Source organism: Scyliorhinus torazame, chromosome 1 (genome assembly GCF_047496885.1).
Source record: "Scyliorhinus torazame isolate Kashiwa2021f chromosome 1, sScyTor2.1, whole genome shotgun sequence".
NCBI lineage: Eukaryota > Metazoa > Chordata > Chondrichthyes > Carcharhiniformes > Scyliorhinidae > Scyliorhinus > Scyliorhinus torazame.
Genome location: NC_092707.1, coordinates 106583497 through 106611071, shown reverse-complemented (window position 1 = coordinate 106611071; position 27575 = coordinate 106583497). Strand labels below are relative to the sequence as shown.

Genomic DNA, 27575 nt, shown 5'->3' with positions numbered 1-27575 from the left:
TTTCTGCAGCGGTTGAATAAAAGTGAGTGACTTGCTGGGCCATTCCAGAGGGCATTTAAAAGTCAACCACAATGTTGTGGGCCACATGTAGGCCAGTGAATCACATGTGTTTTTACAACAGTCAGCAATAGTTTCATGGTCATCATTTGACTTTTAATTCCAGATATTCTATTGAGTTTAAATTCCATCACCTGCCATGGTGGGATTTGAACCCAGGTTCCCAGATCATTACCCTGGGTTGCTGGACTAGTAATCCAGACAATACCACCATGCCACCGCCTCCCCCCAATATTGTAGTATACATAACGATTTGGAGGAAAATGTAGCCGGTCTGATTAGTAAGTTCGCGGATGAACCCAAGGTTGGTGGAGTGGCAGATAGCATTGAGGATTGTCAGAGGATACAGCAGGACATAGATAGGTTGGAGGCTTGGGCAGAGAAATGGCAAATGGAGTTTAATCCGGACAAATGTGGGGTAATGCATTTTGGTAAGTCTAACATAAATGGGAAATAGGCAGTAAATGGCAAAACTCTTAAGAATATAGAAAGTCAGAGAGTTCTGGGCGTGCAGGTCCACAGATCTTTGAAGTGGCAACACAAGTGGACATATGGAATGCTTGCCTTCATTGGACTGGGCATCGAGTCATGCCACAGTTCTATAGAACCTTGGTAAGGCCGCACTTGGAATATTGCGCACAATTCTGGTTGCCACACTACCAGAAGGATGTGGAGGCTTTGGAGAGGGTGCAGAGGAGGTTTACCAGGATGTTGTCCGGTCTGGAGGGTGTTAGCTATGCGGAGAGGCTGAATAGACTCAGACTGTTTTCATTAGAACGACGGAGGTTGAGGGGCGACCTGACAGAGGTATACAAGATTTTGAGGGGCATGGATAGAGTGGATGGGCAGCCACTCTTTCCCAGGGTGGAGGGGGTCAGTCACTAGGGGGCATAGGTTTTTAAAAATATATATTTTTTATTAAAGTTTTCACAAAATATCAACAACAAAATGTAAAAGGAACCCAATAAAATTAAATGCAAAACAAAACAAAACAACCCCGTGCCCCCCTCCCCCCTATACATAAATAATATAACACCCGCCGAAACACATAGCAAACATAGCAAATATATACACCCCCTCAGATCCCCCAGTATAGACAAACAAAAATAAAATAGACCCCCCACGCCCCCCCCCCCCCCCCCCCCCCGCCCCGGGTTGCTGCTGCTGCTGACCATCTTCTAACGTTCTGCCAGGAAGTCGAAGAACGGTTGCCACCGCCTGAAGAACCCTTGCACCGATCCCCTTAAGGCGAATTTCACTCTCTCCAATTTAATAAACCCCTCCATATCGTTGATCCAGAATTCCACGCTTGGGGGCCTCGCATCCTTCCACTGAAGGAGAATCCTTCGCCGGGCTACCAGGGACACAAAGGCCAGAATACCGGCCTCTTTCACCTCCTGCACTCCCGGCTCCTCTGCAACCCCATATATTGCAAGCCCCCAGCCCGGTTTGACCCTGGATCCTACCACCCTCGACACCGTCCTCGCTACGCCCTTCCAAAATTCCTCCTGCGCTGGGCATGCCCAGAACATATGGGTGTGGTTTGCTGGGCTCCCTGAGCACCTAACACACCTGTCCTCACCCCCAAAGAACTGGCTCATCCTTGTCCCGGTCATGTGTGCCCTGTGCAGCACCTTAAACTGTATGAGGCAGAGTCTCACGCACGAAGAGGAAGAGTTCACCCTCCCTAGGGCATCTGCCCACATCCCGTCCTCGATCTCCTCCCCCAACTCCTCCTCCCACTTACCTTTCAGCACCTCCACCGAGACCTCTTCCTCCTCCTGCATCACCTGGTATGAGATCTTCCCCTCTTCAACCCACGCCCCCGAGAGCACCCTGTCGTGTACCGTGCGTGGCAGCAGCAGCAGGAATTCCACCACTTGCCGCCTGGCAAACGCCCTTACCTGTAGATACCTAAAGGCGTTTCCCGGGGGGAGCCCGTACTTCTCTTCTAGCTCACCCAGGCTCGCGAACTTCCCATCCACAAACAGGTCCCCCAACCTTCTTAACCCTGCCCTGTGCCACCCCGAAAACCCTCCATCTATTCTCCCTGGGACAAACCGGTGGTTCCCCCGTATCGGGGTCCACACCGAGGCCCCCACTTCCCCCTGTGCCGCTACCATTGCCTCCAAATTTTGAGGGCAGCGCCACCACCGGGCTCGTGGTATACCTCATTGGAGGGAGCGGCAGCGGCGCCGTTGCCAGCGCCTCCAGACTCATACCCTCACAAGACGTCACCTCCAGCCTCTTCCATGCCGCCCCCTCCCCCTCCATCATCCACTTGCGCACCATTGCCGCATTGGCGGCCCAGTAGTACCCACAGAGGATGGGCAGGGCCAGCCCCCCCCTATCTCTACTCCGCTCCAGGAACACCCTTCTCACCCTCGGAGTCCCTCGCGCCCACACAAACCCCGTTATGCTCCTGTTGACCTGCCTAAAGAAGGCCTTCGGGATAAGAATGGGGAGGCACTGGAACAGGAACAAAAACCTCGGAAGCACCGTCATCTTGACTGACTGCACCCTACCCGCCAGGGACAGCGGCAACGCGTCCCGCCTCTTAAACTCCTCCTCCATTTGCTCCATCAACCTCGTGAAATTAAATCTATGCAGGGCCCCCCAGCTCCTGGCCACCTGGACCCCCAAGTACCTGAAGCTCCTCTCCGCCCTTTTTAGTGGGGGCTCGCCAATCCCCCTCTCCTGGTCCCCTGGGTGAACCACAAACAACACGTTCTTCCCCATGTTCAGCTTGTACCCTGAGAAATCCCTGAATTCCCTAAGGATCCTCATTACCTCCGGCATTCCCCCCACCGGGTCCGCCACATATAGCAGCAAGTCGTCCACATAGAGCGACACCCTATGCTCCTCCCCACCCCGCACCAGCCTCCTCCAGTTCCTCGACTCCCTCAGTGCCATAGCCAGGGGTTCAATCGACAGCGCAGAGAGCAGGGGGGACAAGGGACACACCTGCCTCGTCCCTCAATGCAACCAAAAGTACTCAGACCTCCTCTTGTTCATGGCCACACCCGCCATTGGGACCTCGTACAACAGCCTAACCCACCTGACGAACCCCTCCACAAACCTGAACCTCTTCAGCACCTCCCACAAGTACCCCCACTCTACCCTATCGAAGGCCTTCTCAGCGTCCATCGCCGCCATTATTTCCACCTCCCCCTCCCTCGCCGGCATCATAATAATGTTCAGGAGCCTCCACACATTCACGTTCAACTGCCTCCCCTTCTCGAACCCCGTCTGGTCTTCGTGGATGACCTGCGGCACACAATCCTCAATTCTCGTGGCTAAGATCTTCGCCAGCACCTTGGCATCTACATTTAACAATGAAATCGGCCTGTAAGACCCACACTGCAGGGGATCCTTGTCCCGCTTCAGGATCAAGGAGATCAGTGCCTGGGACATCGTCGGGGGCAATGCCGCCCCCCCCCCCACCCGCCCCTTGCCTCATTGAAGGTCCTGACCAGCAACGGGCCCAGCAGGTCCACATATGTTTTGCAAAATTCGACCGGGAAACTGTCCGGCCCCGGTGCCTTCCCCGCCTGCATGCTCCCTATCCCTTTGGCCAGCTCCTTCAACCCAATCGGGGCCCCTAATCCTACCACCAGTCCCTCCTCCACCTTCGGGAACTTCAGTTGGTCCAGAAAGCAGCCCATCCCTCCCTCCTCCAGTGGGGGCTCGGACCGATACAGTTCCTCATAAAAGTCCCTGAAGACCCCATTGATGCCAACCCCACTCCGCACCACACGCCCCCCCCTATCCTTAACTCCCCCAATCTCCTTAGCTGCAACCCGCTTCCGAAGCTGATGGGCCAGCATCTGATTTGCCTTTTCCCCATATTCATAAATCGCCCCTTGGGCCTTCCTCCACTGCGCCTCCGCCTTCCTGGTGGTCAACAGGTCGAATTCTGCCTGGAGGCTATGCCTCTCCCTCAACAGTCCCTCCTCCGGCACCTCTGCATACCTCCTGTCTACCCTCACCATCTCTCCCACCAGCCTCTCCCTTTCTCTCTGCTCTCTGGGTTGGTACCTGGGACTTCGATGTTGTGGCCATTTCGGAGACATGGATAGAGCAGGGACAGGAATGGTTGTTGCAGATGCCAAGGTTTAGATATTTCAGTAAGCTCAGGGAAGGTGGTAAAAGAGGGGGAGGGGTGGCATTGTTAGTCAAGGACAGTATTACGGTGGATGAAAGGACGTTTGAGGAAGACTCATCTACTGAGGTAGAATGGGCTGAGGTTAGAAACAGGAAAGGAGAGATCACCCTGTTAGGGGTTTTCTATTGGCTTCAGAAAAGTTCCAGAGATGTAGAGGAAAGGATTGCAAAGATGATTCTGGATAGGAGCGAAAGCAACAAGGTAGTTGTTATGGGGGACTTTAACTTTCCAAATATTGACTGGAAACGCTATAGTTCAAGTACTTTAGATGGGTCCGTTTTTGTCCAATGTGTGCAGGAGGGTTTCCTGACACAGTATGTAGATAGGCCAACGAGAGGCGAGGCCATATTAGATTTGGCACTGGGTAATGAACCAGGACAGGTGTTAGATTTGGAGGTAGGTGAGCACTTTGGTGATAGTGACCACAATTCGATTACGTTTACTTTACTGATGGAAAGGGATAGGTATATACCGCAGGGCAAGAGTTATATCTGGGGGAAAGGCAATTATGATGCGATGAGGCAAGACTTAGGATGCAGCGGATGGCGAGGAAAACTGCAGGGAATGGGCACAATGGAAATGTGGAGCTTGTTCAAGGAACAGCTACTGCGTGTTCTTGACAAGTATGTACCTGTCAGGCAGGGAGGAAGTGGTCGAGCAAGGGAACCGTGGTTTACTAAAGCAGCCGAAACACTTGTCAAGAGGAAGGAGGCTTATGTAAAGATGAGACATGAAGGTTCAGTTAGGGCGCTCGAGAGTTACAAGTTAGCTAGGAAGGACCTAAAGAGAGAGCTAAGAAGAGCCAGGAGGGGACATGAGAAGTCTTTGTCAGGTAGGATCAAGGATAACCCTAAAGCTTTCTATAGATATGTCAGGAATAAAAGAATGACTAGGGTAAGAGTAGGGCCAGTCAAGGACAGTAGTGGGAAGTTGTGCGTGGAGTCCGAGAAGATAGGAGAGGTGCTAAATGAATATTTTTTGTCAGTATTCACACAGGAAAAAGACAATGTTGTCGAGGAGAATACTGAGTTTCAGGCTACTAGACTAGAAGGGCTTGAGGTTCATAAGGAGGAGGTGTTAGCAATTCTGGAAAGTGTGAAAATAGAGAAGTCCCCTGGGCCAGATGGGATTTATCCTAGGGTTCTCTGGGAAGCTAGGGAGGAGATTGCTGAGCCTTTGGCTTTGATCTTTAAGTCATCTTTGTCTACAGGAATAGTGCCAGAGGACTGGAGGATAGCAAATGTTGTCCCCTTGTTCAAGAAGGGAAGTAGAGACAGCCCCGGTAACTATAGACCAGTGAGCCTTACTTCTGTTGTGAGCAAAATCTTGGAAAGGTTTATAAGAGATAGGATGTATAATCATCTGGAAAGGAATAATTTGATTAGAGATAGTGAACACGGTTTTGTGAAGGGTAGGTCGTGCCTCACAAACCTTATTGAGTTCTTTGAGAAGGTGACCAAACAGGTGGATGAGGGTAAAGCAGTTGATGTGGTGTATATGGATTTCAATCTTACCTGTTCTGCCACCTTCAGGTGTGTCTCCTGGAGCATGACCACATCCGCCTTCAGCCCCTTCAGGTGTGCGAGCACCCGGGCCCGCTTAACCGGCCCGTTCAGCCCCCTTACGTTCCAGGTATCAGCCGGATCAGGGGGCTACCCGCCCCCCTCCCCCGCCTACTATCCATTATCCCTTCTCGGCCAGCCACCCGCCCGTGCCCCACGCCCAGCCCGTTCCCCACGGCGGCAGACCCCCGTCCCAACCCCCTCTACTCGCTCCAGCTCCCCCTTGACCATACCAGCAGCAACCCACTTCCCCGCCCCGGCCCCGCCCCCTTCAGCCTTCAGCGCAGGAAAAGCCACCTGCCCGGCCCCGCTTCCTCTGGCGCAGCTCCTTTTACAGGCCCAGTCCCCTCACCCCCGACTCGCGCCCACCCGACAGACCCAACCAAAACAGTGCCCAACCCACCCGAACCACCCACACCGAACCGAAACTAAACATGAACAAAGAACACCCCCCTCAAAATGTAACACAACAACAACAATCCCCGACCATCCCCACGCCCGACCCCCCAGCCCGACCCTCAGTTTATGTCCAGCTTCTCGGCCTGAACAAAGGCCCACGCCTCCTCCGGGGACTCAAAATAATGGTGCCGGTCCTTGTAGGTGACCCACAGTCGCGCCGACTGCAGCATGCCAAACTTCACCCCCTTCCTGTGCAGCACAGCCTTCGCCGGTTGTACCCGGCCCTCTTCTTCACCACCTCCGTGCTCCAGTCCTGATATACTCGGACCTCCGCATTCTCTCACCTGCTGCTCCTCTCTCTCTTGGCCCACCTGAGTACGCACTCCCGATCAGCGAACCGATGAAACTGCTCCAACACCCGCCCGCGGCGGCTCGTTAGACTTGGGCCTCCTCGCCAACACTCTATGGGCCCCTTCCAGCTCCAGCGGCCCCTGGAAGGACCCCGCTCCCATCAGCGAGTTTAACATGGTGACCACATAGGCCCCCATGTCCGACCCCTCCAGCCCCTCCGGGAGGCCCAGGATCCGCAGATTCTTCCGCCTTGACTGCTTCTCCATTTCCTTGAACTGTTCCTGCCATTTCTTGTGGAGCGCCTCGTGCGCCTCCACCATTACCGCTAGGCCCAAGATCTCGTCCTCGTTATCTGAGATCTTTTGTCAGACCTCGCGTATCGCCACCCCCTGGGCCGTCTGCGCCTCCAGTAGCTTATCAATAGAAGCCTTCATCGGCTCCAGCAGGTCCGCTTTGAGCTCCCTGAAGCAGCGCTGGATAACCTCCTGCTGCTCCTGCGCCCATTGCATCCACGCTGCCTGGTCCCCGCCCACCGCCATCTTGCTCTTCTTCCCTTGCACTTTCTTTGGCTTCACCACCACTTTTTTAGTCGTCCCGCTCCTGGTCCAAGCCATACACTGTCGGGGGAATATTGCAATCTTCTTCCCACACCAGGAAATGTCAAAAAAATGCCGTTGGGGGCCCTGAAAATAGTCCAAAAGTCCATTCCAAGCGGGAGCTGCCAAACGTGTGACTTAGCTCTGCATAGCCGCAACCGGAAGTCCTCAGGGGGCACAGGTTTAATGTCCATGGGGCAAAGTTTAGGGGAGGTGTGCGAGGCAGGTTTTTTGCACAGAAGGCAGTGTGGGCCTGGAACACGTTGCAAGGGAGGTCGTGGGAGCAGATACATTAACGGCATTCAAAAGGCATCCTGACAAATATATGGATAGAATACACAGATTCAGCATTCAAAAGGCATCTTGACAAATACACGGATATACATGGGTAAAGAGGGATACGGCACTAGGAAGCGCTGAGGGTTTTGGCCAAGGGTGGTACCATGCCGGTTCAGGCTGGGAAGGCCGAAGGGCCTGTTCCTGTGGTGTATTGTTCTTTGTTCGTATTATCAAGGACAGGAGCATTCTCAAAGTTACCAAGGCTGACCCACTCCTGATGTTACCAGAAACAGGATCAAATCCAATGTTATCAAGTTTAGGATCATTCCTATTATTATCTTCTTGGAATTTCATTGCAGATGAAGATTTTTCGGGAGGTTATATTTTTCTTCTCATCGTTGGAGGACCTCTGGCGACTTGTCAGCTTGGCCTATTTGTGACTGGTAGTTTCTGCTGCAACATGTATAGGAGAAGGTGTCGCTGCTGGGGCAATTAGATCTATCCTGCTCCTTCTTTTCCTCTTTCATGCTGGCTCTTTGCTCAGTCTTATCGATGATAAGTGAATTCCCAATATTTTGAAAACCAGACTTTCCTCTCGTGTTCCCAAGGACAGAACAGTCACAGAGTTAACAAGGACAGGACCATTTTATTACAATCATGTATCAAAACAGGTCACAGCAAATAACACCCTGAGAAACATACTTCCCAACAATCAACTATACAGTCTGTACAGATTTTTCCCCTTTTTCACCCCTCCCCTTCTCTGCGATGAACAGCTCCTCAAACACGGTCACAAACATCCCCCACCTTTTCTCAAACTCCCCTGCTGAGCCCCTTAACTCATACTTTATCTTCTCTAACCGCAGGAAGCCGTACAGGTCACCCAACCGTGCTGCTACCCCCGGTGAAGTTGCCGACCGCCACTCCAGCAAAATTCGCCGCCGTGCAATCAGAGAGGCGAAGGCCATGACATCAGCCTTCCTCCTCTCCATGAACTCCGGCTTCTCTGAAACCCCAAATATCACCACCAAAGGGTCCGGGTCCACTCCCTCCTCCACTATCCTGGCTAAGACTGCGAACACTCCCGTTCAGAATCTTCCCAATTTTTTGCAACCCCAAAACATGTGCGCATGATTCGCTGGCTCCATCCACACCTCTCACACTCATCTGCTACCCCCTGAAAGAACCCACTCATTCTCACCCGAGTCATATGCACCCTGTGCACCACCTTAAACTGTATCAGGCTCATCCTTGCACAATAGGAGGTCCCGTTTACCCTTCGCAGTGCCTCACTCCATACTCCCCAATTGATCTCCATTCCCAACTCCGCTTCCCATTTCTCCTTGATCTTCACCACCCGCTCACCTCCCTGCTCCCCCAGCCACTTGTATATATCCCCAATTCTTCCCTCCCCTTCCACATCCTGAAGCCATACCCAGTATTATCAGGGCATGACCATTTCCAACATTATCAGGGACAGGACAATTCCCAGAGTTGTCAGAGATAGGGCAATTCCCAGTGTTACAAGAGTCTGGACCATTCCCAGTGTTACCAGGGACAGGACCGCTCCCAGAATTATCAGGGATAGGATCATTCCCAGTATTATTGGGGCATGACCATTCTTAACATTATCAGAGACAGGACAATTCCCAGCATTACCATGGACAGGACCATTCCCAGAGTTACTAAGGACAGGTCCATTCCCAGCATTACCAAGGACAGGACCATTCCTAGAGGTACGAAGGACAGGACCATTCCCAGAATTACCAAGGACAGGTCCATTCCCAGAGTTACTAAGGACAGGTCCATTCCCAGAATTACCAAGGACAGGTCCATTCCCAGAATTACCAAGGACAGGTCCATTCCCAGAATTACCAAGGACAGGACCATTCCCAGTGTTACCAGGGAGAGGACCATTCTCAGCTTTACCAAGGAGAGGACTATTCCCAGCGTAACCAGGGGCAGGCCATTCCCAGCGTTACCAGGGGCAGGACCATTCCCAGAGTTACTAAGGAATGGTCCATTCCCAGAATTACCAAGGACAGGACCATTCCTAGAGCTACGAAGGAATGGTCCATTCCCAGAATTACCAAGGACAGGACCATTCCTAGAGTTACGAAGGACAGGTCCATTCCCAGCATTACCACGGACAGGACCATTCCCAGAGTTACTAAGGAATGGTTCATTCCCAGAATTACCAAGGACAGGTCCATTCCCAGAATTACCAAGGACAGGACCATTCCCAGTGTTACCAGGGAGAGGACCATTCTCAGCTTTACCAAGGAGAGGACTATTCCCAGCGTAACCAGGGGCAGGCCATTCCCAGCGTTACCAGGGGCAGGACCATTCCCAGTGTTACTAAGGACAGCACCGCAGCGCCAGGGTCCCAGGTTCGATTCCCGGCTCGGGTCACTGTCTGTGCGGAGCCTGCACATTCTCCCTGTGTCTGCCTGGGTTTCCTCCGGGTGCTCCGGTTTCCTCCCACAAGTCCCGAAAGACGTGCTTGTCAGGTGAATTGGACAGTCTGAATTCTCCCTCAGTGTACTAGAACAGGCGCCCGAGTGTGGCGACTAGGGGTTTTTCACAGTAACTTCATTGTAGTGTTAATGTAAGCCTACTTGTGACAATAAAGGTTATTAATAATTAATTATAAAGTAAGTATTGTGTGATCCCACTAGATGGCGTACTATTTTGACAGAGTATTTAACTCTGAGAGTTTGGTGCAGTGAGTTATGAGATGATGTTTTGGTTGTTTACAGCAATGGGGGTGAGGGAAAAGGAGTGAGTGAGGCCTGGCAGCAAGGCCGATGTCTGACAAATCAGAATGGAGAACAAGCGGACCTTCCACAAAAGCAAGGAATCATGTCTGAGAATAACAGGTAGGTGATTGGTTGGTGAGTTTTTAAGGGACCTTTCCTCCTTTGAAGTGGAGAAGTGGTTTCCACTGGTAACAGGTAGCTATACCGTGTTATAATAAATTTATAGCTCAGTTTAATTAATAATATTTCAATCAGAGTGGGCATAACAGTAAGTGAATTAATAAGAATATTAGTATAGAGCAAATATAGAGACACTGATTATTACTAATAGTTTACTAATAGATGCCAACTAGATTTTAAAAGTGGAAATAGATATTTTTTTTTAGCTCCTTAATGGGCAGCTGAGATCTGTCGTTTGCAGCTCCTGTGGGGGAAGGATGGGCTCTGGGGACCGAATATTAATTTTTAAAAATCTGGAATTAAAAGCCTAATGATGGCCATGAAACCAATGTTAATTGTCGTAAAAACCCATCTGGTTCACGAATGTCCTGTAGGAACCTGTCATTCTTACCTCAGCTGGTCTGGCCTGCATTACACTCTAAATCCACAGCAATATGGTTGATTCTGAAATGCTTCTGAAGTGGCCGAGCTAGCAAATACGTTGAATCAAACCTCTAAAAGGAATGAAACTGAGTGGACCACCTGACATTGACCTGGGCACCGGAAATGATAATCGTAAACTCAGCCTCTGCAAAGTCCTAACATCTTGATTGAGAGAGCAACACGGAATACTCAAGGGAATCATACTTTACAGATAATATTCCCGTACCAGCCTCCCCGAACAGGCGCCGGAATGTGGCGACTAGGGGCTTTTCACAGTAACTTCATTTGAAGCCTACTTGTGACAATAAGCGATTTTCATTTCATTTCATTTTCATATTCTACAGACCAATATCACCATAGGATCATAGGATTTACAGTGCAGAAGGAGGCCATTCGGCCCGTCGAGTCTGCACCGGCCCTTGGAAAGAGCACCCCACTTAAGTCCACGTCTCCACCCTATCCCCGTAACCCCATAACCCAGTAACCCACGCAAATTTTTTGGACACTAAGGGCAATTTATCATGGTGCTACCGTGCTGCCCATGGGTATCCCTGGGTATGTACTGTCAAACTGACACAATGGCATACAGTCGAGAGGGAGTTGCCCTCAGAGACTATGTCACTGACTCCTCTGAAGATTTGTGACTTCAGGTCAAACACGGGCAAGGAAATCTCCTGCTGATTACCATGTTCCATCCCCAGCTGATGAATCATGGTGTTAAACACCACTTGGAGGAAGCACTGAGGATGGTAAGGGTGCAGAATGAACTCTAGGTGGGTGATTTCAATGTCTGTCACCAAGAGTGGCTCAGTAGCACCACCACATACCAACCTTGCCGGGCCCTAAAGGACATAACTGCTATACTGGTGCTGCAGCAGGTGGTGAAGGAACCTACAAGAGGGAAAAATATAGTTGACCTCATCCTCACCAACCTGCCTGCTGCAGATGCATCTGTTCATGTCAGCATCAGTCGGAGTGACCACCGTACAGTGGAGATGAAGTTTCAACTTCACCTGGAAGGTACCGGGGTGAATTCTCTGCCTCCCCAGCTGCATGTTCCTCGATGGTGCGCTGTTGCTGCCAACGGGATTCTCCGTTCCCATAGGAGGCCAATGGGATTTCCCATTGTGTCCACCCCACGCTGCTGGGAAATCAGTGGACGGGGGGTACGCATCCAGCAGAACAGAGAATCCTGCCGGCGGAGAATTCACCCTACGATCTATTGTGTTGTGTGGCACCATCACCTTGCTAAATCGGATAGACTTCAAACAAATCTCGCAAGTCAAGATTGGCACCCATGAGGCGCTGTGGGCCAGCTGCAACAGCAGAATTGTACTCAGTCACAATATATAACCTCATGACCTGGCATCCCCCCACTCTTCCATTACCACCAAGCCACAGGATCAAACCTGGTTGAATGAAGAGTGCAGGAAGGCATGACAGGAGCAAACGCCAAGCTGGGGAGACAATGGCATCATTGTATTGTCACTGGACTAATAGTTCAGAGGCTCACGGTAATGCTCCAAGGGACCCGGGTTCGAATGGCAGATGTTAGAATTTGAATTCAACTAAAAATCTGGAATGAAAAGTATCGTGATGACCATGAAACCACTGTCGATTGTTGTAAAAACCCATCTGGTTCACTAATGTCCTTTAGGGGAGGAAATCTGCCGTCCTTACCTGGTCTGGCCTACATGTGACTCCCGACCCACAGCAATGAGGTTGACTCTGAACTGCCCTCTGAAATGGCTGAGGAAGCCACTTAGTTCAAGGACAATTAGGGATGGGCAACAATTGCTGACCTTACCAATGACCCCCACATCCCATGAAAGAATTGTTTTAAGACTCACTGGAAGAGGAGGCTCAACAAATATCCTCATTCTCAATGATGGGGGAGACCAGCATATCACTGCAACAGATAAGGGCTGAGGAATTCACAAACATCTTCAGCCAGATGTGCTGAGTGAATGATCTCTCTTGTTGGAGATAATTGTTTCCTAGTAAATCTCTGGAGGTCTCTAACTCACAAAATACAGTATTCAGCCAATTTGATTTACTCAATGTGATATCAAGAAACAGCTGAAGGCGCTGGATACTGCAAAAGCTATGGGCCCTGACAATATTCCGGCAATTGTACTGAAGACTTCAGCTCCAGAACTTGCTGCGTCCTTAGCCGAGTTGTTCCAGTAAAGCTCCAACACTGGCATCTACCCAGTGTTTGGGTCCTTCCTGTTTATTCCCTGTTATTCCCTTATTCCCTTTTCTTTTGATTTTGCCGTTGCATTTTTGATCCATGGATGATTAATGGACATGTGTCTTTAAGGCAGCCTGTATCTTTAGTTGAAGCAGAAGAAAGCAATGACCTGTGCCTTTCACTCAAGCAGAAGAATCCGCAAGGCTGTACTGGTTTAGACTGCTGATTGCGACTGGCCAGCGTCAGTGATGACTTAGTTTGATTGATTTGGCTGGTGGCCAATAAATTGGTCCTAAAAGGCTGCGTTCTGCCCAGTAAAAAGTGGTGATTGGATATCATCCCACTGGAACATTTCAGAGTAGTGAGATTCCAGTTTGGTTTTAGGTTTGATTCTGGGAGCCTGGATCAAGAGATCTAACTAACTCGCTCCAAAACAATGTAATTAATTCTCTTCAGAAGGCCACTATGAGCGCTGACTCTCTCTCCAGTAAGTCTGGGTGTTGTTCTCTTGAGACTGCAGAGGCCTGAAGTCAAACCATGAGCTGGAAGCAAGGTCTGATGTGAAATAAATTCTCTCTCCATAAAGGTATAGGCCTGAATGTGGACTTCGAGCTGGAGGTCCAGTTTGATAAGAAGTAAAGTGCCTCTCCAGAAGGCCTGCTGCCTGTGGGCACTGAATTTTCTGACTTGCATGATGTCAATGAATGATTCTGCAAAGAAGACCGTTACCATCTGTAAACCAGAAACTTTAATCAGCCAATGTGGTACAGAACCACCATTTGAAGCAACGACTCCTACCTTTGACCTTCATCCTTATTATTTTTAACCATAGACCCCCTCCCCTCTGTGTTAGTCTGCCCTGTGTGTGTGTGTGTGGTTAGAGGGTGGAACAGTTAAAGGGGGTAGTAGGTATTATTATGGGCCAGCGTTTAGAGAACACCAAAGTATTTCATGGAGTTCACCAGACCCACAACTTTTGACAGATTTTGGTTATGGGGAGCACAAGGGCCCACTTTACAGGTGTGATGCAACAGAGATCTAAAGTATTTTTAAACAAAAACAATGTTTATTCTATGAATCCAGTTAACATTTTATAAACACACAGTAAATATCTTATCAACTACCAACACTGATAATCCCCACAGATACAATACTCTATAGGTAACCCTCAATAAGTTTCCTAGCAGCATCCTTAAGTCAAATACCCTTTTTAACAAAGACAGCAGGTTTGAATTCTCGACAGAAAGCAGGTATCACTTTTGAATTATCAAGTGAGCTGAAGACATTATTTAGATTGCAGAGAGAGAGATCAATATGCCTTCTTGCTTGAATGCAGCTTCCAACTACCTAAAATGAAAGTAAAACACAAAGCAGCTTCCAGCTCAAAACAAAAGTAAAAGACAGAATCACATTCCAGCTCTACCCATACAATAGCATCACTGCAGCCATTTGATAAAACACACTTTTCTTAAAGGGACTCTCACATGACAGTATTAACTTGTTGTTATCCAGTTGTGTTTACTGCATATTTCATGACAGTTCTGAGTATAACTAAACAGTAATTGTGTTTAAACTTACAAACCTGGTGATTGTGATTATTGAGCAGCCAGGGGCCAAAGACGTTGGCTATTTTATAAGAATTATTGGTTCATTCAATTGTGCTGTGTCTCTGGGACGTTTGGGGCTGAAACTGGCCCTGCACTTGCCCAGGGTGTCATAATGTAATTTGGGGGCTCATTCGGGATCTTTGGAATGGTAGGTGGCGAATTTGGGTTACAGTGTAAATTAAAAGATACATCACATTTGTGGTGATATAACAGGATGGCTCGAGAAGATGCTCAGATTTTTCTGAAGGTGGGCGACTTATCTCTGGTTTGTTTAAAATAAACTTTGCAAAGACAAGTTAGTTGAATTAGTAGGTGAATTAGGAGTAGAAGCACCAGCTAGGACTAGCAAGGTGGAGACAATTGAAATAATTGCTCACCATTAACATTTGAAAGAAACACAGCCTGGGTCAGGGCAACAATCAGTAAAATTGGCTAAACTCCAGTTTCAAATGAAACAATTGGAAATGCAGCAGAAAGAAATGGAGATGCAGCGAAATAAAAACGACATGGAGCTGAGGCAGAAAAACAGAGCAAAAGAAATGGGTATGGAAATGCAGAGGTTGGATTTAGAGAGAGAGAGTGAGTGGAAAAGAAAGATAGAGAGGGAGGAAAATGCAAAAGAGAGAGCCTTCTAGTTTAAGGCACTGGAAGTGAGTGGGGAGCTGCCAGAAAATAGAGAGGTGCTTAATCCTAGAATGGAACCCATTTGTGATATGTTTAAATTTATAACCCCCCCCCCCAAAAAAAAAATTCGATAGAAAGGAGATAGAAACATTTGTTAGGGCTTTCGAGGAAACAGCAACTCAAATGGAGTGGCCACAAGAATAGTGGACATTACCCATGCAGAGTAAATTGATGGGGTGGGCACAGGAAGTTTATGCTTCCCTGTCACAGCGGGTGTCTAAGGATTATGACAAAGTAGAAAAGGCTATTCTGGGTGCATATGAATTGGTTCCTGAGGTATATAGGCAAAGGTTTCAGAATTTAAGGAAACTGCCGGGACAGACTTATGCAGAATTCAAATGGGTTAAACAACATAGAACATAGAACAGTACAGCACAGCACAGGCACTTCAGCCCACAATGTTGTGACGACCATTTATCCTCACTAAGATCAACCTAACCTACACCCCTTCAATTTACTGCTGTCCATGTGCTTGTCTAAGAGTCGCTTAAATGTCCTTAATGACTCTGACTCCATCACCTCCGCTGGCAGTGCATTCCACACACCCACCACTCTGTGTGTAAAGAACCGACCTCTGACATCTCCCCTATACCTTCCTCCAATCACCTTAAAATTATGTCCCCTCGTGACAGCCATTTCCACCCTGGGGAAAAATCTCTGGCTATCCACTCTATCCATGCCTCTCATCACCTTGTACACCTCTATCAAGTCACCACTCTGCAGAATAATTTTGCTAGGTGGGCACAAACATTTGGATTTGAGGCTCTGGGAGAGGTAATTCTTTGAGGAATTTTTAAAATTCCTACCTCCTATAGTAAGAACCCACGTTGAAGACCAGAGGGTGAAGACTGCTAGTCAGGCGGCGATTATGGCTGACGATTATGAGCTAATCAGCACGGTAGCACAAGTGGATAGCACTGTGGCTTCACAGTTCCAGGGTCCCGGGTTCGATTCCCCGCTGGGTCACTGTCTGTGCGGAGTCTGCACGTTCTCCCCGTGCCTGCGTGGGTTTCCTCCGGGTGCTCCAGTTTCCTCCCACAGTCCAAAGACATACAGGTTAGGTGGATTGGCCATGATAAATTGCCCTTAGTGATCAAAAAGGTTAGGAGGGTTTATTGGGTTGCGGAGATAGGGTGGAAGTGAGGGCTTAAATGGGTTGGTGCAGACTCGATGGGCCGAATGGCCTCCTTCTGCACTGTATGTTCTATGTTGTAATCCATAAATTTAAACCTTTGTTCCAGCATCAGGCAGGCTGTAGCTCTAACTGGACTGGGGAGACCTGAGGTAATCACTGCTGTGGGAGCAGGGGTGAGGAATGAGGTAGATGAGAGATGTGCTGGGTTTGTGTCCAAGGGGAAGGTTTGCCCATTTTCATCAACTTATTTAGCCAAACCCATAACTATCCTCAAGGACACAGGTGCTACTCAAACTCTCTTACTGGAGGAGAATTTGGTCATCTCTCCAGAGAGCTCAATGAAAGCTGAGGCATTAGTGAAGGGTGTAGGTGGAGATTATATCCCAGTTCCATTTATAAAGTACAATTGGAGTGTGATTCAGTGTCAGGTCCAGTAGTTGCCGGAGTGGTTAAGGAATTTCCAGTTGACAGAGTAGATCTGCTTTTGGGGAATAATTTGGCAGGAGTGAAGGTTGTAGCTTCCCCCATGATTACAGAGAGTCTGAGGGAGGTACTGGCTTTAGCACATGAGATATCATCGATAGGGCAATAGAGAATCAGAAAAACTCATTAGGCAGTAAGCGAGTCATATAAATAAATGTTGAAAGACGTTGATCACATATCTAATGACAATGGTGGTGAATTTTATTTGGCTGATACTGATGGAATTATCTCTGCAAAAGTGATTCCTAAAAGACTAGAACAAATGGCAAGTAATTCTTCCAAAGCTCGGAAAGAAGGCAACAGACTGATAGAAGGAAGTGACTTGGGCTTTCCTAAAACTAATTGGTCACATCCCCTTGTAGTAAACGCGTTGCTATTCACTTCAGGTGCAAATATTTCCCAGAGTTTGCAAACATTGAAGCAAAATGTACGTGACAGCAGGACGAAGACAGTAAGGACTGTGAAGTGACACCAAGCGAACGGCTGGTTAACCCACATCCTTGTAAAGGTCCACAGTGCCTCTTCCTGGTAAAGGGAGCACATAGAAAAGGAAGTGAACTAATCAGTAAGCAATTCCTTTTTAAGATTAAGAGGAAGGTGGATGGAGAACCCTGTGGTGGTCCTACCATCGTATCTGTTAACAACAACCAGAAAGTTCATGGCGCCAATTATATGCCACCCTCTGATTCTGAAAGTAAAGAGGAACATTTGAAACCTGGTGAGCACAAATTGTTTCAGCCCGCGTTACCAAATGGGGATAAGGGCTGTGATTATGAAAACTCCGATGAGATGGTAAAGGTTGGTTGCTCAGTGGGTAGCACTGTTGCTTCACAGGGCCAGGGTCCCAGGTTCGATTCCCGGCTTCTCACTGTCTGAGAGGAGTTTGCACGTTCTCCCTGTGTCTTTGTGGGTTTCCTCCAGGTGCTCAGATTTCCTCCCACAAGTCCCGTGAGATGTGTTGTTAGGTGAATTGGACATTCTAAATTCTCCCTCTGTGTGCCCACACAGGCACCGGAATGTGGCGACTAGGGGATTTTCACAGTGACTTCATTGCAGGGTTAATGTAAGCCTACTTGTGACAATAAAGATTATTATTATTAAAAGGTTGTCACACACAGAATGGTGCATATAAAGTCAACCAACTCTGAGAGGACTGAATCCTCAGCTGCATTTGTTGCTGAAGGTAGACATGTGAAGGACAAGAGAGAATGTAAAGCTGGAGGGATAGATAATGAACCAAATGTTCCCCTCAGCATCGGCAGTACTGCTTGCAGTTTGACTGTAGCAGATCCTCAAAATGTGGTTAAACGTTCATTGGGCAATCAGAAAAGACTGCCTGCATTACAAGAGAGCCAGAAAGTACTCAGACCAAGTTATAGGAAAATGTCAGGAGGCACTCTGTTCACTATTCATGGTGAAGACATAAGAAACTCTGAAGTAATAAAGCCACATCCGTCTTGACTAAAACCACAGAGACTGGCTCAGTTCGAGACTGAAATACGATTCATGTTGGACATGCTGCGGACAAGCAAAATGCTGTGGCCCACAGAACGCTAAGTGGAGTTTGGGAGATTGAAGGTCAGGTTACTGAGTGAACCTGCGCTGGCCATTCCAGACCTTTCCAGACCATTTAAGGAAGGGATAGTGCTATTACAAAATAATGATACAGGAATAAAGAGGCCAGTGGGGTGTTTTTCGAATTCGCTAAATCTGTGCCAGAGAAAGTATTCCAGGGCCATTACATTTTTGATCCATGGAGGATTAATGGACATGTGTCTTTAAGGCAGCCTGTATCATTAGTTCAAGCACGTTCTTCCTGTGTCTGCCTGGGTTTACTTCGGGTGCTCCGGTTTCCTTCCACAAGTCCCGAAAGATGTGCTTGTTAGGTCAATTGGAAATTCTGAATTCTCCCTCGGTGTACCTGAACTGGCGCCGGAGTGTTGCGACTGGGGGATTTTCACAGTAACTTCGTTGCCGTGTTAATATAAGCCTACTTGTGTCACTAATGCAGATTATTATTATTATTAGTGGCCTGTGCCTTTAGTTCAAACAGAAGAATCTGGAAGGCTGTACCGGTTTAGGCCAGTGATAGCAGACTGGCTGGCATCAGCGATTGTTCGGTTTGATTGATTTGGCTGCTGGCCAATGAATTGGCTCAAAAGGCTGTACTCTGAATGGTAACTGGTGGTGATTAGATATCATCCCTCTGGAATGTTTTCAGAGTCACGATGTTCCAGTTTTGATTCTGGAAACCTAAATGAAGAGATCTAATATACTCTCTCCAAAAAAGACCTAACTAATCCTCTTTAGAAGGTCACTATGAGCACTGTACTCTCGCTCCAGCAAGTATGGGTATCCTTCCCTTGAGACTGCGAGGTCTGAAGTCAAATCACGAGATGGAAGCAAGGTTTGATGTGAAATAAAGTGTTTCTTCAGAAAGGTACAGACCTGAATGTGAACCTCGAGCTGAAGACCCAGTTTGATAAGAACTAAAGTGTCTCTCCAAAAAGCTTGCTGCCTGTGAGGGAAATGGTGCGGGATGGGACCAACCTCAGGAGCTGGGTTTAAGTAACACTGATGTCGCGTTTAATGCGTTAAGTGAGTTGGTTCGATGTTGACTGCAACTGGATGCAGCGAAACTAGAAACAGGCTTCTGACACAGGAGATGGTCCAACATGTTTTATTGAACTTCCTGATTGCTGTACATAGTCTGCTGTGAGTTGACACTCTATCAATCTAACTGATAACCTCCTACTGGCTTGACCAGACTAACTCTACCTCATGGTGATAGTGCTCACTGGCTTGTGCACTCTTACTATCTCAGTAGCTGTGTCCTGTAGAGAGAGGGAGAGTCTTAATGCCCTGTGTGCTTTATAGTGGAGGTGTCCACTCACTCACTTACTCACTCATTCACCCAGACTCACTCACCCAGACTCACTCACTCACTCACTCACCCACTCACTCACTCACTCACTCATTCACCCAGACTCACTCACCCAGACTCACTCACTCACTCACTCACTCACCCACTCACTCACTCACTCACTCATTCACCCAGACTCACTCACCCAGACTCACTCACTCACTCACTCACCCACTCACTCACTCACTCACTCATTCACCCAGACTCACTCACCCAGACTCACTCACTCACTCACTCACTCACCCACTCACTCACTCACTCACTCACTCATTCACCCAGACTCACTCACCCAGACTCACTCACTCACTTACTCACTCACCCAGACTCACTCACCCAGACTCACTCACTCACTTACTCACTCATTCACCCAGACTCACTCACTCACTCACCCACTCACTCATTCACCCAGACTCACTCACCCAGACTCACTCACCCACTCACTCACTCATTCACCCAGACTCACTCACCCAGACTCACTCACCCACTTACTCACTCATTCACCCAGACTCACTCACTCACTTACTCACTCACCCAGACTCACTCACCCAGACTCACTCACTCACTTACTCACTCATTCACCCAGACTCACTCACTCACTCACCCACTCACTCATTCACCCAGACTCACTCACCCAGACTCACTCACCCACTTACTCACTCATTCACCCAGACTCACTCACTCACTCACTCATTCACCCAGACTCACTCACCCAGACTCACTCACCCACTTACTCACTCATTCACCCAGACTCACTCACTCACTCACTCATTCACCCAGACTCACTCACCCAGACTCACTCACCCACTCACTCACTCACTCATTCACCCACACTCACTCACCCAGACTCACTCACCCAGACTCACTCACCCACTCACTCACTCATTCACCCAGACTCACTCACCCAGACTCACTCACCCACTTACTCACTCATTCACCCAGACTCACTCACTCACTCACTCATTCACCCAGACTCACTCACCCAGACTCACTCACTCACTCACTCACTCACTCATTCACCCAGACTCACTCACCCAGACTCACTCACCCACTTACTCACTCATTCACCCAGACTCACTCACTCACTCACTCATTCACCCAGACTCACTCACCCAGACTCACTCACCCACTTACTCACTCATTCACCCAGACTCACTCACTCACTCACTCATTCACCCAGACTCACTCACCCAGACTCACTCACTCACTCACTCACTCACTCACTCATTCACCCAGATTCAGTCACCCAGACTCACTCAGTCACTCACTCACTTACTCACTCACCCAGACTCATTCACCCAGACTCACTCATACTCACTCACTCACACTTGTTCACCCAGATGCACTCACTGACTTACACTTGTTCACCCTGACACACTCACTCACTCACTCACTCATTCACCCAGACTCACTCACCCAGACTCACTCACCCACTCACTCACTCACTCACTCATTCACCCAGACTCACTCACTCACTCACTCATTCACCCAGACTCACTCACCCAGACTCACTCACCCACTCACTCACTCACTCACTCATTCACCCAGACTCACTCACTCACTCATTCACCCAGACTCACTCACCCACTCACTCACTTACTCACTCATTCACCCAGACTCACTCACTCACTCACTCACTCACCCACCCACTCACTCACTCACTCATTCACCCAGACTCACTCACCCACTCACTCACTCACTCATTCACCCAGACTCACTCACTCACTCACTCACTCACTCACCCACTCACTCATTCACCCAGACTCACTCACCCAGACTCACTCATACACTCACTCACTCACTCACACTTGTTCACCCAGATGCACTCACTGACTTACACTTGTTCACCCTGACTCACTCACTCACTCACTCACCCACTCACTCACTCACTCATTCACCCAGACTCACTCACTCACTCACTCACCCACTCACTCACTCATTCACCCAGACTCACTCACCCAGACTCACTCACCCACCCACTCACTCACTCACTCATTCACCCAGAATCACTCACTCACACACCCACTCACTCACTTACTCACTCATTCACCCAGACCCACTCACCCAGACTCACTCACTCACTCACTTACTCACTCATTCACCCAGACCCACTCACTCACTCACTCACTCACCCACTCACTCACTCACTCACTCATTCACCCAGACCCACTCACTCACTCACTCACCCACTCACTCACTCACTCACTCATTCACCCAGACTCACTCACCCAGACTCACTCACTCACTTACTCACTCATTCACCCAGACTCACTCACTCACTCACCCACTCACTCATTCACCCAGACTCACTCACCCAGACTCACTCACCCACTCACTCACTCATTCACCCAGACTCACTCACCCAGACTCACTCACCCACTTACTCACTCATTCACCCAGACTCACTCACTCACTCACTCACTCACCCAGACTCACTCACTCACTCACTCACTCACTCACTCATTCACCCAGACTCACTCACCCACTCACTCACTCATTCACCCAGACTCACTCACCCAGACTCACTCACTCACTTACTCACTCATTCACCCAGACTCACTCACTCACTCACCCACTCACTCATTCACCCAGACTCACTCACCCAGACTCACTCACCCACTCACTCACTCATTCACCCAGACTCACTCACCCAGACTCACTCACCCACTTACTCACTCATTCACCCAGACTCACTCACTCACTCACTCACTCACCCAGACTCACTCACTCACTCACTCACTCACTCACTCATTCACCCAGACTCACTCACCCACTTACTCACTCATTCACCCAGACTCACTCACTCACTCACTCATTCACCCAGACTCACTCACCCAGACTCACTCACTCACTCACTCACTCACTCATTCACCCAGACTCACTCACCCAGACTCACTCACCCACTTACTCACTCATTCACCCAGACTCACTCACTCACTCACTCATTCACCCAGACTCACTCACCCAGACTCACTCACTCACTCACTCACTCACTCATTCACCCAGACTCAGTCACCCAGACACACTCATACACTCACTCACTCACACTTGTTCACCCAGATGCACTCACTGACTTACACTTGTTCACCCTGACACACTCACTCACTCACTCACTCATTCACCCAGACTCACTCACTCACTCACTCACCCACCCACTCACTCACTCACTCATTCACCCAGACTCACTCACCCACTCACTCACTTACTCACTCATTCACCCAGACTCACTCACTCACTCACTCACCCACTCACTCATTCACCCAGACTCACTCACCCAGACTCACTCATACACTCACTCACTCACTCACATTTGTTCACCCAGATGCACTCACTGACTTACACTTGTTCACCCTGACTCACTCACTCACTCACTCACCCACTCACTCACTCACTCATTCACCCAGACTCACTCACTCACTCACTCATTCACCCAGACTCACTCACTCACCCAGACTCACTCACCCAGACTCACTCACCCACTCACTCACTCACTCACTCATTCACCCAGACTCACTCACCCAGACTCACTCACCCAGACTCACTCACCCAGACTCACTCACCCACTCACCCAGACTCACTCACCCAGACACACTCACCCAGACTCACTCACTCACTCACCCAGACTCACTCACCCAGACTCACTCACCCAGACTCACTCACCCACTCACTCACTCACTCACTCACTCACCCAGACTCACTCACCCAGACTCACTCACTCACCCAGACTCACTCACCCAGACTCACTCACCCAGACTCACTCACTCACTCACCCAGACTCACTCACCCAGACTCACTCACCCAGACTCACTTACCCACTCACTCACTCACTCACCCAGACTCACTCACCCAGACTCACTCACTCACCCAGACTCACTCACCCAGACTCACTCACTCACTCACCCACTCACTCACTCACCCAGACTCACTCACCAGGACTCACTCACTCACTCACCCACTCACTCATTCACCCAGACTCACTCACTCACTTACTCACTCACTCACCCAGACTCACTCACCCACTCACTCATTCACCCAGACTCACTCACTCACTCACTCACCCACGCACTCACTCACCCACTCACTCACCCAGACTCACTCATCCAGACTCACTCACCCACTCACTCATTCACCCAGACTCACTCACTCACTCACTCATTCACACAGACTCACTCACTCACTCACTCATTCACCCAGACTCACTCACTCACTCACTCACTCATTCACACAGACTCACTCACTCACTCACTCACTCACTCATTCACCCAGACTCACTCACTCACTTACTCACTCATTCACACAGACTCACTCACTCACTCACTCACTCACTCACTCACTCATTCACCCAGACTCACTCACTCACTCACTCATTCACCCAGACTCACTCACTCACTCACTCACTCATTCACCCAGACTCACTCACTCACTCACTCATTCACCCAGACTCACTCACTCACTCACTCACCCACCCACTCACTCACCCACTCACTCACCCAGACTCACTGATCCAGACTGACTCACCCACTCACTCATTCACCCCGACTCACTCACTCACTCACTCATTCACCCAGACTCACTCACTCACTCACTCACTCATTCACACAGACTCACTCACTCACTCATTCACCCAGACTCACTCACTCACTTACTCACTCATTCACACAGACTCACTCACTCACTCACTCATTCACCCAGACTCACTCACTCACTCACTCACTCATTCACCCAGACTCACTCACCCAGACTCACTCACTCACTCATTCACCCAGACTCACTCACTCACTCACTCACTCACCCACTCACTCACTCACTTACTCACTCACCCAGACTCACTCACCCAGACTCACCCACTCACTCACTCACTCACTCACCCAGACTCACTCACCCAGACTCACCCACTCACTCATTCACCCAGACTCACTCACCCAGACTCACTCACCCAGACTCACTCACCCAGACTCACTCACTCACTCACTCACTCAATCACCCAGACTCACTCACTCACTCACCCACTCACTCATTCACCCAGACTCACTCACCCACTCACTCATTCACCCAGACTCACTCACTCACTCACCCACTCATTCACCCAGACTCACTCACCCAGACTCACTCACTCACTCACTCACCCACCCAGACTCACTCACCCACTCACTCATTCACTCACCCACACACTCACTCACTCACTCACTCACTCACCCACTCACTCACTCACTCACTCACCCAGACTCACTCACCCAGACTCACCCACTCACTCACTCACTCACTCACCCAGACTCACTCACCCAGACTCACCCACTCACTCACTCACTCATTCACCCAGACTCACTCACCCAGACTCACTCACCCAGACTCACTCACCCAGACTCACTCACCCAGACTCACTCACCCAGACTCACTCACTCACTCACTCACCCACTCACTCACTCACCCAGACTCACTCACCCACTCACTCACCCACTCACTCACTCACCCAGACTCACTCACTCACTCACTCACTCACTCACTCACCCACTCACTCACTCACCCAGACTCACTCACCCACTCACTCATTCACCCAGACTCACTCACTCACTCACTCATTCACCCAGACTCACTCACCCAGACTCACTCACTCACTCACTCACTCACCCACCCAGACTCACTCACCCACTCACTCATTCACTCACCCACACACTCACTCACTCACTCACTCACTCACTCACCCACTCACTCACTCACCCAGACTCACTCACTCACTCACTCACTCACACACTCACCCACTCACTCACTCACTCACTCACCCAGACTCACTCACTTACTCACTCACTCACTCATTCACCCAGACTCACACACCCAGACTCAATCACTCACTCACTCACCCACCCAGACTCACTCACCCACTCACTCATTCACTCACCCACACACTCACTCACTCACTCACTCACTCACCCACCCAGACTCACCTACTCACTCACTCACTCACTCACCCAGACTCACTCACCCAGACTCACTCACTCACTCACCCACTCACCCAGACTCACTCACCCACTCACTCATTCACCCAGACTCACTCACTCACTCACCCAGACTCACTCACCCAGACTCACTCACTCACTCACTCATTCACCCAGGCTCACTCACTCATTCACCCAGACTCACTCACCCAGACTCACTCACCCAGACTCACTCACTCACCCAGACTCACTCACACAGACTCACTCACCCAGACTCACTCACTCACTCACTCACCCACTCACTCACTCACCCAGACTCACTCACCCACTCACTCATTCACCCAGACTCACTCACTCACTCACTCACTCATTCACCCAGACTCACTCACTCACTCACTCACCCAGACTCACTCACCCACTCACTCATTCACCCAGACTCACTCACTCACTCACCCAGACTCACTCACCCAGACTCACTCACCCACCCACTCACTCACCCACTCACTCACCCAGACTCACTCACCCAGACTCACTCACCCAGACTCACTCACTCACCCAGACTCACTCACCCAGACACACTCACCTAGACTCACTCACTCACTCACTCACCCACTCACTCACTCACCCACACTCACTCACCCACTCACTCATTCACCCAGACTCACCCACTCACTCACTCACTCACTCACCCAGACTCACTCACCCACTCACTCATTCACCCAGACTCACTCACTTACTCACTCATTCACCCAGACTCACTCACCCAGACTCACTCACCCACTCACTCACTCACTCACTCACTCACCCAGACTCACTCACTCACTCACTCACTCACCCACCCACTCACTCACTCACTCACTCATTCACCCAGACTCACTCACCCAGACTCACTCACCCACTCACTCACTCACTCACTCATTCACCCAGAATCACTCACTCACACACCCACTCACTCACTTACTCACTCATTCACCCAGACTCACTCACCCAGACTCACTCACTCACTCACTCACTTACTCACTCATTCACCCAGACTCACTCACTCACTCACTCACTCACCCACTCACTCACTCACTCACTCATTCACCCAGACTCACTCACCCAGACTCACTCACTCACTTACTCACTCATTCACCCAGACTCACTCACTCACTCACCCACTCACTCATTCACCCAGACTCACTCACCCAGACTCACTCACCCACTCACTCACTCATTCACCCAGACTCACTCACCCAGACTCACTCACCCACTTACTCACTCATTCACCCAGACTCACTCACTCACTCACTCATTCACCCAGACTCACTCACCCAGACTCACTCACTCACTCACTCACTCACTCATTCACCCAGACTCACTCACCCAGACTCACTCACCCACTTACTCACTCATTCACCCAGACTCACTCACTCACTCACTCATTCACCCAGACTCACTCACCCAGACTCACTCACCCACTTACTCACTCATTCACCCAGACTCACTCACTCACTCACTCATTCACCCAGACTCACTCACCCAGACTCACTCACTCACTCACTCACTCACTCACTCATTCACCCAGATTCAGTCACCCAGACTCACTCAGTCACTCACTCACTTACTCACTCACCCAGACTCATTCACCCAGACTCACTCATACTCACTCACTCACACTTGTTCACCCAGATGCACTCACTGACTTACACTTGTTCACCCTGACACACTCACTCACTCACTCACTCATTCACCCAGACTCACTCACCCACTCACTCACTTACTCACTCATTCACCCAGACTCACTCACTCACTCACTCACTCACCCACCCACTCACTCACTCACTCATTCACCCAGACTCACTCACC

General features: G+C 49.6%; 1 protein-coding gene across 1 annotated transcript in view; it reads left to right on the top strand.

Annotated features, from left to right (window-relative positions):
* LOC140410772 (glutathione hydrolase 1 proenzyme-like) overlaps positions 1-27575 on the top strand; it is a 494093-nt gene that overhangs the window by 24683 nt on the left and 441835 nt on the right. The window contains exon 2 of the mRNA XM_072499369.1: positions 10169-10288. Within this exon, the coding sequence (XP_072355470.1) occupies positions 10169-10288 (120 nt within the window). The remainder of the gene's footprint in view (positions 1-10168; positions 10289-27575) is intronic.